This window comes from Marmota marmota, unplaced genomic scaffold (assembly GCF_001458135.2).
Source record: "Marmota marmota marmota unplaced genomic scaffold, marMar, whole genome shotgun sequence".
In the NCBI taxonomy this organism is placed as follows: domain Eukaryota; kingdom Metazoa; phylum Chordata; class Mammalia; order Rodentia; family Sciuridae; genus Marmota; species Marmota marmota.
In genome coordinates this window covers 13,610,716-13,624,361 of record NW_026000205.1, presented here as the reverse complement: position 1 = coordinate 13,624,361, position 13,646 = coordinate 13,610,716, and the positions used below count along the sequence as shown (strand labels likewise).

Sequence of the window (13,646 nt, the reverse complement as noted above, 5' to 3'; positions counted from 1 at the left end):
TTGAAAACAAAAGCCAAATAGACTTTTATCCGAGTTGATCAAATAAGAATCAGTGAAGAACACACTGTCACCATCACAATTGTGACTTCTGCTGCCAGAGTTGACCCTGATGTAATTTATGGTTGAAAAAAGACTTCAGATCAATGTTTAACTCACTTTGGGAAACAAGCTATTTTAAGGATCTTGCTTTCTGTGAACCACTATTGCTGCTATTTAATGTGAACACATGGTAGAAACATTCCACAAATGATCTTCCACTGTCCCGTCAGTGTGCTACTGAGTTATCAAAAGGATAATCCACAAAATGGGAAGAGAAAAAGAGATCAGATTTGTAACCATGTCATTCCACCTATCTGAGCCTCCACCTCAGTATGTGCAGTGGAGAATCTGCCCGCAGGATCCTCACAAGAATAATTTACATGTCAACTTCACTGTTTTTGACATACTGCAAACCCATGAACCACCAGTTACCCAGTTACTGCTGGCTCACACGGTGTCTTTGTAAGAATTAGAAAAGGGCACCTCTATTCCCAGTGCATGCAGTCCTGTGCCAGGGCACAAGGAGTGGTAAGCAACTCAGAGGCTGTGTATCAGGCCAAAGTATGCAAACTCTGCTGGCCAAGTATCCCTGACCAATGACTAACTTGCACACTTACACATAATAGTTGTTATTTAATATGTTCCTTTAAACATCTCCTTCAAAAAAAACCCACAACATTAAATAATCATTTCCCATAAAGAGAAGATAATCTCAAAAATTTCAAAACAATTGATGTTATTTAAAACCTCACTAGAGGGTATGAGGCTGTGGCTGAGTGGTAGAGCTCTTCTTGCCTAGCATGTGTGAGGCACTGGGTTTGAACCTCAGCACCACATACATAAATAAAATGAAGGTATTGTATACATCTACAACTAAAAAATGTATTTTAAAAAATTTTTAAATGTTAAAAAAAAAACTCACTAGAAGCTGGGTGCAGTGGTGCACACCTGTAATCCCAGATACTCAGAAGGCTGAGGCAAAAGGATCACAGTTCAAGGCAAGCCCTGACAACTTAGTGAGATCCTGTCTCAAAATAAATAAAAAGGACTGGGGATGTAGCTAAGTGATAGAGTGTCCCTGGGTTCAATCCCCAGTACCAAAAAAACAATCACCCACAAAAACCCCACCTTACTAGATACTGTTGCCAGTTAGAGCTTCTGGGTTGAAACCTGAAGCCTTCTCTCAATCATAAAGAAAAAATTAGCAGCTATTAGAGGACACTATTACTCTTGATACAATCAGATGAAAGAAATATAAATGAAAAATCGAGTTACTGTCTCACTATGTAACAATATTCTCTAATGCTGCTTGGGAAGACACCAGAACATTTTGCTTAAAGGCATTATGAATTCTATCCTTGATAACTAAAGAAAAAACAGTGATAGGGATGTAGCTCAGTGGTAGAGCATTTGTCTAATACGCAAAGCCCTGGGTTCAATCCCCAGCATGGGGTTGGGGGCGGGAGGAGAACCCAGCCACCATTTGTGAATATCCCTGTTCCAGGCACTGATAACTTTTATACATCCTCATCCCATTTTAATACTGAAAATAACTCCAGGTAAGATATTATTAGTCCCATGTCACATATGAAGAAACTGAGATTTAGCTAGCTCCTGAAGGTGGCACAGATGTCAAAACTTATTCTAAAACTTGTCCCTTTAACTACTATGTCCATGATACAAATATGCTTGGAAAGGGGTTATTTCATGAGCCACAGATAGATAGGAGCCATGCTTTATTTACCTGGATGACAGCCACACAGGCTCCACACCAAATCTCTTTTATCCATCCATAGCTATCCTGGCTGCAGACTCCCTGGGGTCTGCCTAATGGAAGCCCCTGAGCTCCTTGCAAATCCTTTTAGGAAGAAGAGTCTAACATAAAAATGGCTACAAATAATCCCTTCTTGGGCCCTAGGGAGAGCTGTGCAACAGTTCAGGTACTTTATTGTTGAATTCAATTATTACTAGAACCCAGATAATCCTTTTATGAGTCCCCAACAGAACAACTGAATGATGCAATTTTGCCAGGACAGTCACAAAGAATAACATTTTTCATGGTTCCCAACACAGTTGGTTCTATTTGGCAGAGTGAAAGAGTAAAGGTGCTTTGGACAAAAACCATGTGAGAAACTTGATGCAAAATACAATCAGACTAAAGCTGGGAAAGGGCACTCCTGCTCTTCAGACAAGGTGCTGGCAGAGCTCCAAAACCTCCATTCCCAAGACAAAAGTCTTCAAGGGAGCGCTTCTGTGGAAGAACTAACAAACCAGCTGGGAGGAAGGGACAGAGAGAAATGGGAGCAGCACAGAAAGGGGAACAGGTGGAGAGGGGGAGGCATGCCTGGCAGGGACAACATAGGAACCAAAGGTTTAGGATGCAGGGACAGGTTCCATGTGGGCACAAAAACGTAAGAGTAAATTTTTTTTATTTTTTTAACTAAAGGAGGAGATGAGTCCAAAGAATCATAAGAATCCAAGCAGAAGACTGGAGGCGGAGGTGGAGGTGGAGCTCTCAGTGGTAGAGCACACACGCACAAGGCCCTGGGCTCATCCTCAGCATCACAAAGAAAAAAAAAAAGGAAGAACGAATCCAAGCACAGCAGGTCAGAGGGGGACAGAACAGCAAGGAAAGGAAAGGCCCTGAATGCCACATCAAAACACTCAGGTCACACATGTGAAGTGTGTAAGCACACAAGGTTCTTTCTTAGCACTGCTGCTTGAGCAGACAGAGCTTGCTATTATCTTCCCAAGTCATCTGCTTTCTCTTAGACATCAGTCCCCCTGGTCACAACACCTGAAACCCTGTCAGGGAGTCAGGATTCAAAGAGCTCTGTCCAGCACTGTCCTCAACTTTTCTGTCCTAGAGTCAACAATATGTAGTAATCAAGTACAATCCCGGGGTTAATGTCAAAGTTCAATTGATACATATGGATAATTGCTTAAAATTATTTAATGCTCTGATAAGTTTATTTCCAAGAATGAGCATTTCATTTTAAAATACACACACACAAATAAAAACAAATTTTCCTTATAAAACTGGAAAGTGAATTCTCTTAGAAAACTCCTTTAAAAAACAAATACCATCCCTGCCTGAGCTCAAAATGATGGCATCATTTACAACAAATCTAGTGCAGTTGGTTAGAGATACCAAATACCCCCGAATGTGAGTTATCGAGGTTACTCTATGAATAGGAAAGACATATGAGGCCTCAAATTAGTATGGGCATTTGGGAAGACAGTATGCACACTCATGGTTTTGTGGTCTTTGACCACCCTGCCAGCCCGGTTAAGTCTGGGTAGTCAGGAACCATCTGGTGACAGAGTGCAGCCTGGCTCGGCAGAATCCAGCACAGAGAAGTCTCTACCTCCCAGAGATGCACTCCCTGCCAAAATCTCACCCTTGTGGATGCTTCCATCCTTCCAGGCCCCTGACCAAAGACTTTACCAAGCACACTTTCCAAATGATGAGCAACATTCTCCAGTTGGTTTAATTTGTGATTCCAAAAGAGAAGGGGAAAAAAATTTCTTTTCATCTATTTTTAATACCAGTGGAAGCAACTGGATGATGTAATGTATGCTGTTATATTCACTTATGTCCTTCTGGCCTGTAACATTTACGGATCCTGTCCATATTTTTCTTAAAGCTCCACTTTAAACACTCAGCCCTGAATCTGGCTCACCATAGGAAGGAAGCACCTGTTTATCTAATTGAACAAAATGATAGTGAGGTGTTAAGAAGAAACTCAAAAGAAAAAAAAACCTTCAAAAAATAAATAAAACAAAAAAGAAGAAGCTCAACCTCTCAGGGAGAGAGCATCTCTCACAGGATCTGGAAAGCCACTGCCCTTAACAGCATAGGTGAGGGGCTAGCCCCAGGCAGTAGCCAAGCAGGCACAAAGGCAAAAACCCCCAAACAAACACAGCGCTCAAAGTTAGCCAAACACAATGACAGCTGGAATGTGCAGCATTAAGAGAGGGAGAAAAGTCTCATGCCTAGAAGCAGGGTGGGACCATGGAGACAGCAGGCAGATTTGGAAGAACACAACCACCTCTCAGAATGACACCCAATCAGACAGGCACAGGAGCCCACACCTGTAATCCCAGATACTTGGGTAGTTCAATAGTAGAGCACTTTCCTAGCATGCATAAGGCCCAGAGTTTGATCCTTAATACCACAAAAAAAGGCGGGTGAGGAGACTGCTACCCCTCACACTGCTCCTAGAATTGCAGGTAGAACCATCATTCACCCATCTCTCTGCCAGTATCTTGGGTTAAAGGGCAGGTGCTCTAAGGGCCACTTCTCAGTATCTCTCAGATATGGAAAGAACCCCAGGGTAAATGAGGACTGAATTTTTCTGGATTAAATCTTTTCTAGGTCTGGTATCATCATGTAGTCACATTCCTCCGCAAATCTATGAGAGGCTGAAGTTATTGGACACGAGCCAAATGCTGGCAACTAATAACCATGGAAAGTGCAAACAGGGCAGATGCCAGAGAAACACTAAACAGCACATGGATGCACCAATAACAAAGATCCAGCAGCTCCCTATAAAGGCAAACAGTCCAATAGGTATATGGAGGCACAGCCAAGATAGTGACCCCAAACCCTATGCAGATACTACTGCCTGCTTTCCCAGTAATGCTGCCTGGCAGTATTATTTCAGGTGACAAGTCAAGGCTGGGAAGGCTTTATTGCCGCTAGACTTTGAGAAGAAGCACACACTCCTGCTCCATTCTCTTATCTCCTCCTCCAAAGCCTAAGGCTTCTGCCTCCTGGATTTCCTGAAATTCAGCAAAGTGATCTTTCCAACAGTGAGGACTCCTAGTCTCTGTTGGGTATTGAAAGCCTCTCACAGCAGGCCTCGGCCCACCTTTCTAGCCTCCTCATCCTTGGCTGTTCCCAAAGCTCTCCAAACAGATGGGTTTTCCCTTCTTCCACTGATTTTGTTCTGAAAACTACCCCAGGGGCCACTGGGTGACTGAGACCCTCCTCCTCAGAGAATGGCCAAGGGCCAGAGCGCCCAAGCTCTATTCCCAAATAGCCAGCGGGAAGGTTTAAGGACAGACTGAGTGAGAGCAAGTCCTAGGACTGACTCAGCACTCCAGATCCTCTTGAGGGTCACAATACTAAGCCCCACATAGGAATCTCAAATTGCTCATGTTCACTGCTATATTCTAGGGCCAGCGGGAAGGGTGTAATATTTCATCAAAACAAGGCCCTCTCTCCAGGAAACCCATAAACTTTGAAAATCTCAGCTCACGTGCACCCTAATAGTCCCCCAAGTCTTGCAACCCCTCGTTCCCTTAAGGTCCTAAACCCACAGTGAAGATGTACCACTTGCTCCCACCACCGGCATGGGCCGCGAGTGCCCACATCCCCTGCACTTCGAGCGGCAGCCAGAAGAGCCAGGCTCGACGAGCGAGCGCGCCGCTGGGCATCTTCAACGAATAAACTAAACAGACCCAGAGTTTGGAACATCTCTTGGTGCTTAAGAGTTTTCCTCCAGTAATCTTCACGTACGTGGGCGAGGAGACCCCACTCCAAGAAAGGCAAGCAAGCAGAGATTCCCCGCTCTCCTTTCTTCGTCTCCCAGGACCACAACCCGCATCCCCAGCCTCCCCCTTCCAGTCCCCCCAGGCCGCTAGGAAACCGCGGAAGCGACTCCACGCGTGAGCTACGGTCCCCGCTCACTACCCCAAGTTCTAGCTCCCCGCACCCCTGACCCGCCGGCCTGTCCCAGACCGCGGGGGTCAGAGGGCGCATTCTTCGCGCCGCCCTCCCCTTCCCTCTCGACACAGGAGCGTAGTAGGCACAGCGCGCCCGGCTGCGGACCTGAACGGAAGAAGGCGGCCAGGGCCGTCCGGGGCCCAGGAGCCCAGCCTGGGGCGCCGGCTCCCAGAGGAGGGAGCCCCTCCCCCTTCCCACTCCCGGGCCCCGCCCGGCCTCAGGGCCCCGAGGCGACGCGGTCCCGAGAGAAGGAAGGCTCGAGAAGAGACAGGCTGGAGGACACTTACTTAAGAGGCTACATAGTTTCACTCCCAGCCCATCTCTGGGCTGCGGCAGCACCTCCCAGGCCCTCTGTTGGGACCTCAGTGCCCACCACCCCGGTGCGGCAGCTCGGCTCCACAGCCCACCCCTTTACACCGCCTTTGGGCGGAGCCGCTCCTTAGCCCGCCCGGCCCAATAAGCGGCCGTCCTTATCCAGAGTGACGTGTACGTGAAGCAATCGTTGAGTCCGGCCCAGCCGGGGGTGGTACTCAGGCAACTCACAGCGCTTCCTACTCAGAGAAGCCCCGCCCAGAATCAACGACTGCGCGTGCCCAGAATGGAAGGGGCGGGCCCGAGGGCAGATCTGACACTAGGGGTGGGGTCCAAGCTATCTTTTTGAAAGGAGGCTGGACTGCGAGGGGGGAAAAGAACCCCGTCGGGAAATTGTCCCACCGGGCGGATTGCTATTCGCTGCTCGCTTTGCGGGACTTAAGTACCCAGTCTTATGAGGCGCATCACTCTGTTGCCTAGAGGATCTGGGAGTCACTGTCCTTGGGTTCTAGTCCCTTCGCTTGCATGGACTCTGCATGAACTAAGCCTTCTTTTTACCCAGTTCTTCTTAGTTTCATCATCTGCACAATAAAGAAAGGTTGTAACTGCTGGTCTTAACATTCCAGAACTGTAATAGGGTGCAGAAGAGGTAGAGATGCTAGACCCACACGTGACTTCCCCGAGCGGGGCTCCGCCTACTCCTGGTCCAGGGGGTGGAAGCACACTGCGAGGACTGGGGTGGGCGGGTCCTACGAAACCCGATCCGGCTGCCCTAGGCAGCGACTAAGGCTAAGCGCACAGCTGGGCGGCCCGCTAGCCCTGGGGTGGTTCTAGAGGAGGATGGGGTTCGCTCTCCGAGCTTCTCAGGGAGCCGCTGGGGAAGCAAGGGTCGTGAAAAGATAAGTGTGTGCCTCGGGGCGCGTCTGGAAAGAATGAACAAGCGAATGGGAGGCAGCTGACTCAACTCCCTCTCCGCGTTGGGTCTTTGGAGGTGCAAGTTGCGAGTCCTTGGAGAGCTTTGTGGCTAGCTGCTGAAACGCGGAACGAATCACGGGCCATGAAGAGTGTTCGGACCGCTCACCTCAAAGGTGGCATCTGGGCTGGCAGCGTCCTGCCGCGCTGAGGGTGTAAGAGGGGTGCGGGCTGCTGGATCCCGACGGAGCGCACCACCATGGCCAGAGAGGAATGCAAGGCGCTGCTAGACGCGCTCAACAAGACCACCGCTTGCTACCACCATTTGGTGCTGACCGTCGGCGGCTCAGCGGACTCACAGAACCTGAGGGAGGAACTACAGAAGACCCGCCAGAAGGCGCGGGAGCTGGCGGTGACCACTGGTGCCCGGCTGACTGTTGCGCTGCGCAACCGGGGTCTGGCCGCGGAGGATCGCACGGAATTTGAGCGCCTCTGGGTGGCCTTCTCTGGTTGTCTGGACATACTGGAAGCCGACATGCAACGCGCACTGGCGCTGGGAGCCGCGTTCCCGCTGCATACGCCTCTGCGGCCGCTTGTGCGCACCGGTGTAACTGGTGATTCCTCCCGGGTAGCAGCGCGCGCCTTGAGCGCCCGCAGCCTAAGTCACCAGGCTGAACGCGACTTTGACGTCTCAGATCTGAAGGAGTTGGAGCGCGAGGTCCTTCAGGTGGGAGAGATGATCAACGACATGGAAATGAAAGTCAATGTACCGCGTTGGACAGTACAGGCCCAGCAGACCGCGGGCGCCGAACTACTGTCCAGTAACAGCATGGGCGCCTCCTCCGTCGGCGCCGTGTCTGTAGAAGAGCGCTCGAGATCCTGCAACCCCAGCAAGGCCTTGGCTGCTACTCTTTTCAGCGCCGTGCTGCTGGCGGCTGTGGCCCTAGCCTTGAGCGTGGTAAAGCTAGGTTGACGCTTGACGGCCACCCTTACCCACCGCCTGCAGCCTGCTCCCTCCCCGTGAACAAGATTCAAAATTGGCTTTGCAGTCTGGCCTGTTAAGGCAAGCAGCACAAAAACACCGTATGCGCATGTGTATATGCATTTCTAGCACACCTCTGCCTGGGCAGGACATGGTTTTCTTTTGCTGGCCCGGGAGGAGTTAACTTTGCTTGAGCTGTCAGGGCATTACCGCTAATATCTGCAGGAGCTTTATTCCCTATTAATAGAAACGATCCATAGTGACCCCAGATTCCTTTGAGTTAATGGGTTAACGCGTGTGCTACTGGGACGTTTTTACACGGAGTCCAAATTTGGTGCCCCACTCCTGCAGGGTCTCGCACTCTCTGCATGGGACAGTTTGGAGAAGTGGGTGAGGTGGTATGAAGCATGAAGAGGGTGGGTGGTTTTGCTGTTTGTAGGTGGCTGATTTGTTTCCTGGACACGAAACGAATTGCAAAAAGATGTAAGCAGGTATTATTATTATTATTATTACCTCAGTCCTTTGGGGCCTAAATTTAAGAGAATGTGCAGTTAGAAGTTCAAACAAAGTGCTTTCTTATGGCCCAGTGGCCCAGTTTATGGCAGTTGATCCATTAGTCACCAAAAGAGATTTGGGGTCTTAACCTCCCGCTGCTGTACAAGATCTGACCCTATTTAGGAAACCAAAGAAAGTAGTTGGTTGAACCTGCTATATAGCAGGATTGGATCCACCACACACACCTGCCTGCCAAGAAGGGTTCTCCCCAGCCAGCCTTGGATGATGGAGAAAGAGGATGAGAAGGCTTTGGGAAAGGCCACATGCTATGTAAACAAGCACTTTCTCCTTCTCAGGGGCTTATTTTTGTTGCAGAACTAGACCAGAGTGTTTGATCCTCCTTTGAGGGAGGGCAAGAGAATCCTCTTTGAAGCACTTAATCCTATTTATCCCCGGAATTTGCTTGCTAGCCAATAGGATGGTTGGCTTTGGAGGGAGAAGGACTGCTCCCTGACCCCCCACACTGTCTGGTCATCTGGCATTACTGGCCCACAGAGATTTTGAGTCAATGAGCTCTGACACTGGGTTAGAATGTAACTGCTTTAAATTGAAATTTAAGAAGCTTTAAGTATATATGTGTATATATATTTAAACATACATATGTATATAAACATCTTGAAAGAAAAATAACATTACCACATCATGTACTATCAAAGCTGTTTTTTAACATGAAAGCATTGGACAACGAATTCATATGTGCCAATGAGTCAGAGGTCTTTATGTACCCTTAGGTTACAAAATAAGTAATTGCACCTATTTTTCAAATCTATATTCTAGAATACAGATTGAATTTTGAGGTTGTAGGATCAGTACTGGAATCACAGGTTAATGTAAGAAGTAAACTGTCTTTGCTTCTTTTGATCCATAAATAAGGAAATGTGGAAAGCACCCTTGGTCCCAGGCAGGAATTTGCCTAAACACTGCAGCCACCTCCTGCTTGGGGTTCAGAGAAGCTCTGTCACATTCTTGGGGACATGAGGCTGAGAAAATAGATGCATTCAACTTTCTAGAGATAATTTAGAACAAAATCAAGAGATTTTGGTTTGGCTGAAAACCAACACAGATTTTTTTTTTCTTTCTCACCCCAGAAGTGAGAAAGGGGATCAGGTGGAAGGAATTGACAGTTTTCCACAAGAGCAGCTTGGAGGGCCAAATAGCAGCAGGATTTCTGTCTGGGCACCCAATCCTGAGGACTGCTCCTTATCCTCTACCCTAGCCCAATTTCACTCCTTTTCAACACATAAATTCCAGCGCCAGGTAGGGAAACAGAATCTGTTAGCTTATGTCTGTGGTCATGCTTTTAAAAAACCCACAAGGTCTTAAGCTGACCAAACCTCTTATAACAATTGCTATGAGAAGCTCCTTCTGCTTCACTCAATCTGGATGAGTCTGAATAGGGGCCACTTCCAATTCTCTTGCACCTGTCTTGCCAGGGCGCTTTTGGAGATGACGTAGAAAGATTTTAAATTTCCCACACACAACACAACATGAGTCTATCGCCCTCTCCAAAGTCTAATCTCTCTCAAGCAAGAGAATGCTAGGACACTTTGTAAACCAGTGTTGAAAAACGTCCTTAAAAAATAAGACCTAGGTGCTGGGGCTGGGGATCAGCAGTAGCACACGTGTCTGGCATGTATGAGGCACTGGGTTCAATTCTCAGCACTACATATAAATAAATAAAGGTCTATCAATAACTAAAAAAAATTAAAAAACAAAAAAGCCCTAAAGATGTTCTGCCATTTCGAAGACTGCAACCTCTATTCTTCTCAGGGTGTTTTGGGTCATGAAAAAAAAAAAAATTCAGTAGAACCTGTTTTAAAAACAATCCATCTGCTGTTTGGTAATCCGTTGAGAGTAAATAGGGCAAACAAGTTTCCTTGTCTCTCCTTCCACCCATTTGCCAGTTCCTTGGGTATTATAAGAGCAATCAGATGTGCACCTGCTCTGAGGATCTCTGCTCAATGAAATTAGTGATGAAATGTTACAAAAAGAAAAGGCTGAATTAAAATAAATATATTTATCCTTTGGGCTTGTTAACCTATGGAACTTCAGCTATGACAAATGCAAAAATCACTTTCTGCCTTGTGCAATAGATTGCTCCCTGCCCTCTTTCTTTCTTTCTTTTTTCTTCTTCTTTTTTTTTTTTTTTTGGTAGTGGGGATTAAACCCAAGGGTGCTTTACCAGACCTTTTTATTTTCATTTTATTTTTTAAATTTTGAGACAGGGTCTTGCTAAGTTGCTGAAACTGGCCTCAAACTTGTGATCCTCCTGCTTCAGTCTCCAGAGTCGCTGGGATTACAGGCGAGTGCTAGCCACACCGAGCTTCTGCTCTCCTTTTCTATATTCAATTCAAAGGATTGCTTTTTGATAGAAGCCTGACTTAATTTTGACGTTTGATACTTAAATCACTACTTTAAATAATAAATTTAAATTTCTACTATACCATGATGCAATGGTAATTTTTAAAAAAAATCAATAAAGAACTTGGAATGTCAAGGCACCTGTCAGGAGAACTATGTTTTCAGAAGAGTAAATTCTAAACTACTGCTATCAGTAAAATAAAAATAATTGTAATCATAATATTTGTAGGAGAAAAATGCCTGGCAACTTTTTATGTGTTTCTAAAAACTCATGCATTTAAATGCCACAAAGGGAAATATTTTTGTGTATAAAATTAGAGCATTTCTTGAAAATAAAACATGATTTATCTAACGTTTACAGTAAGCTACATAAATAGCATGTGATATTGAATGACTAAAAAAAGTTGTATGACCCTGAATGACTGAAAAAGTAGTTTTGATTGAAGAGGTTTGAATGAGAACCCTGGTAATACTGTATCCCAATGTGCACTCTGATTCATTTTTAGCTACTTTGGTCCTTCTCAGAATGTGCTCTTCCATTCTATAATGAATGTTTTGTAAGGATGCAAGCCTCAAGGTGTGAACCTATATGTCCATCTGAGAAATAAAATGTTATAGAATTCATATCCACATTCCTTTGGGGTATGTCTCCGTCCCCAAGGCCCAGCTAGCCATGATGGGCAGGGAATTCTGCCTCTGTCTGAGTACCTCAACAAGTATTGACCTCCTGGTGCCTCAAATCCCTCATTTGTGAAATAGAGGTTTTGACTGTATAATTCAAAGATCCCTTCTAGAGCTTAAAGCGTTTAATAGAATGCAGTTAAACAATAAAGAGTTATTTTGCTAGTTAGTTTGGCTTTGGGGTTTGTTTATTAGTTAGTGTTGGTGCATATTAGAATGCAATCTTACAGTTCAATGGTTGTTGTCTAAAATTAGCAAGAAATTATTTAAAACTCTATATTAATTTTTTTTAAAGAGAGAGTGGGAGAGAGAGAGAGAGAGAGAGAGAATTTTTTAATATTTATTTTTTAGTTCTCGGCGGACACAACATCTTTGTTTGTATGTGGTGCTGAGGATCGAACCTGGGCCGCAAGCACGCCGCAGGCGAGCACGCTACCGATTGACCCACATCCCCAGCCCCAAAAACTCTATATTAATTTTAAAAATCAGAAATAATGAAGCTTACTGTGATTTAGTGCACATCAGAATTAGAGGATAGGTTTTAAAAATCAAAGGTGGGGCTAAGAATAAACAAGGTCCTGGGTTTGATCCCCAGCACCACGAAGAGGGAGAGAAAGAGAAAAGGAAATGTGTATATATGCTATTTATTTATTGTGTTTAAATTAGATGAGGAATTTAAATTCAGACTCAAAGTAAAACCCAATATGTATTTAAAGTTTATTTAGCCCACCAATCAGGCCACCTAAATGGATTCTGGGAAACTGCAGATACAAACTCTTGTCATTTGTCACGGAGGCTGGAAGAAGGGTATTCTGTAAGTAAGGTGGCAACCTCAGAACTATAACTGCATTAGCTGCCTAATGTCAGGAAACATGAGGACAGTAGGGGTTGTTTCTGTATGTGGCATCAGATCTAGGGTGGAATTAAAAGCTTCAGATCTTCTCTTTAAATGATATTTTATGTTCACAAGTTCTAACTAAAATGCTTATCAATAGGCCAAAATTTAAAGATAATGTGCAGTCTTTATAACAGTGGGAAAAGGCACCCTCAAATGATCCAGCTATCAACTTGTGATCTTAAAAAAGTATTCTTCATTTCCTTTGCCCACGTCTTAATGGAAGTGAACATCCTGATCAACATATTTACCCTTCACAGATTTTGTTACATAAATAGATGTTCAGAAATACTTCCAGACTATACATCTCCAGGTGCTTTTCTACAATATGATTATACTCAGCTTTTAATTCAAGAAGGAATGTACCAAGAACAGTCCCTGCATGAGAGAACTTCCACTGGATTAAACACAGATCAAAGTCATATTTCAAATACCGTTTCCTCTGGCTTTCAGGAATTGACCAAGGTCAATGCTGTGGCTCTTGTGTCTGTGAGGACAAGGTGGATTTCTGGAAAAACATTTCTCTGATTTATTTATTTTCCAACTCATTCCATAGAGTATTCTGGGTGTTTTCATCAAAGTGCTATGAGATCTTGGACATGTTTATTCATTGGTGTTTGAGAATCTTAAAACCTCAAGGCTTTCATAACCTATACAAATAAGCTAAATGAGAGCTCCTATTGTCAAATGAGTGTAAGAGTCCTTTTTTTTTTATAAGAGTCTTTTTTTTAGAGAGAGAGAGAGAATTTTTTAATATTTATTTTTTAGTTTTTGGTGGACACAACATCTTCATTTGTATGTGGTGCTGAGGATCGAACCCAGGCCGCACGCATGCCAGGAGAGCATGCTACCTCTTGAGCCACATCCCCAGCCCAAGTCCTTTTAATATTCTGTTGCCAGAGGCAAAATTGAATGTCCCCTGCTTGTTTGTCTTAGGCAAATGGGAAAGATCTCTAAGGAAATATAGAGAAATGAAAATATATGCTAAGGTGGTGAAATTATGAATGATGTTTTTTTCAACATTTTTATGTAATGTTATGTTGTTTTACAATAAAAATTTGAATGCTCTTATCATCTACAAAATGTTACTCAGTTATTTAAAATGTACATTTTACCAGAGTCTCAAGTAGAATGAAAATAATTTTTCAGAACACAAAATGCAAAACAAAACATGTCAG

The 13,646-nt window shown here is 44.9% G+C and overlaps 2 protein-coding genes across 11 annotated transcripts in view; one reads left to right on the top strand and one right to left on the bottom strand.

Annotated features, from left to right (window-relative positions):
• Positions 1–6,204, bottom strand: part of Ankrd27 (ankyrin repeat domain 27) — a 60,246-nt gene extending 54,042 nt beyond the window's left edge. For 9 of the 10 annotated variants that reach the window (XM_048790991.1, XM_048790994.1, XM_048790993.1 and 6 more), the window contains exon 1: positions 6,058–6,204. The gene's annotated coding sequence lies outside the window, so the exon portion shown is untranslated. The remainder of the gene's footprint in view (positions 1–6,057) is intronic. The other variant, XM_048790996.1, reaches the window with a different exon arrangement.
• Positions 6,205–6,871: 667 nt separating this feature from the next.
• LOC107151696 (regulator of G protein signaling 9 binding protein) lies at positions 6,872–10,702 on the top strand. The gene has a single exon (XM_048790987.1). The coding sequence runs from the start codon at positions 7,254–7,256 to the stop codon at positions 7,965–7,967; it is 714 nt and encodes a 237-aa protein (XP_048646944.1). The 5' UTR covers positions 6,872–7,253; the 3' UTR covers positions 7,968–10,702.
• Positions 10,703–13,646: the final 2,944 nt, after the last annotated feature.

Excerpts from the sequence above, each read along its gene's own strand:
- LOC107151696 (XM_048790987.1), top strand. The coding sequence starts at position 7,254 with ATGGCCAGAGAGGAATGCAAGGCGCTGCTAGACGCGCTCAACAAGACC.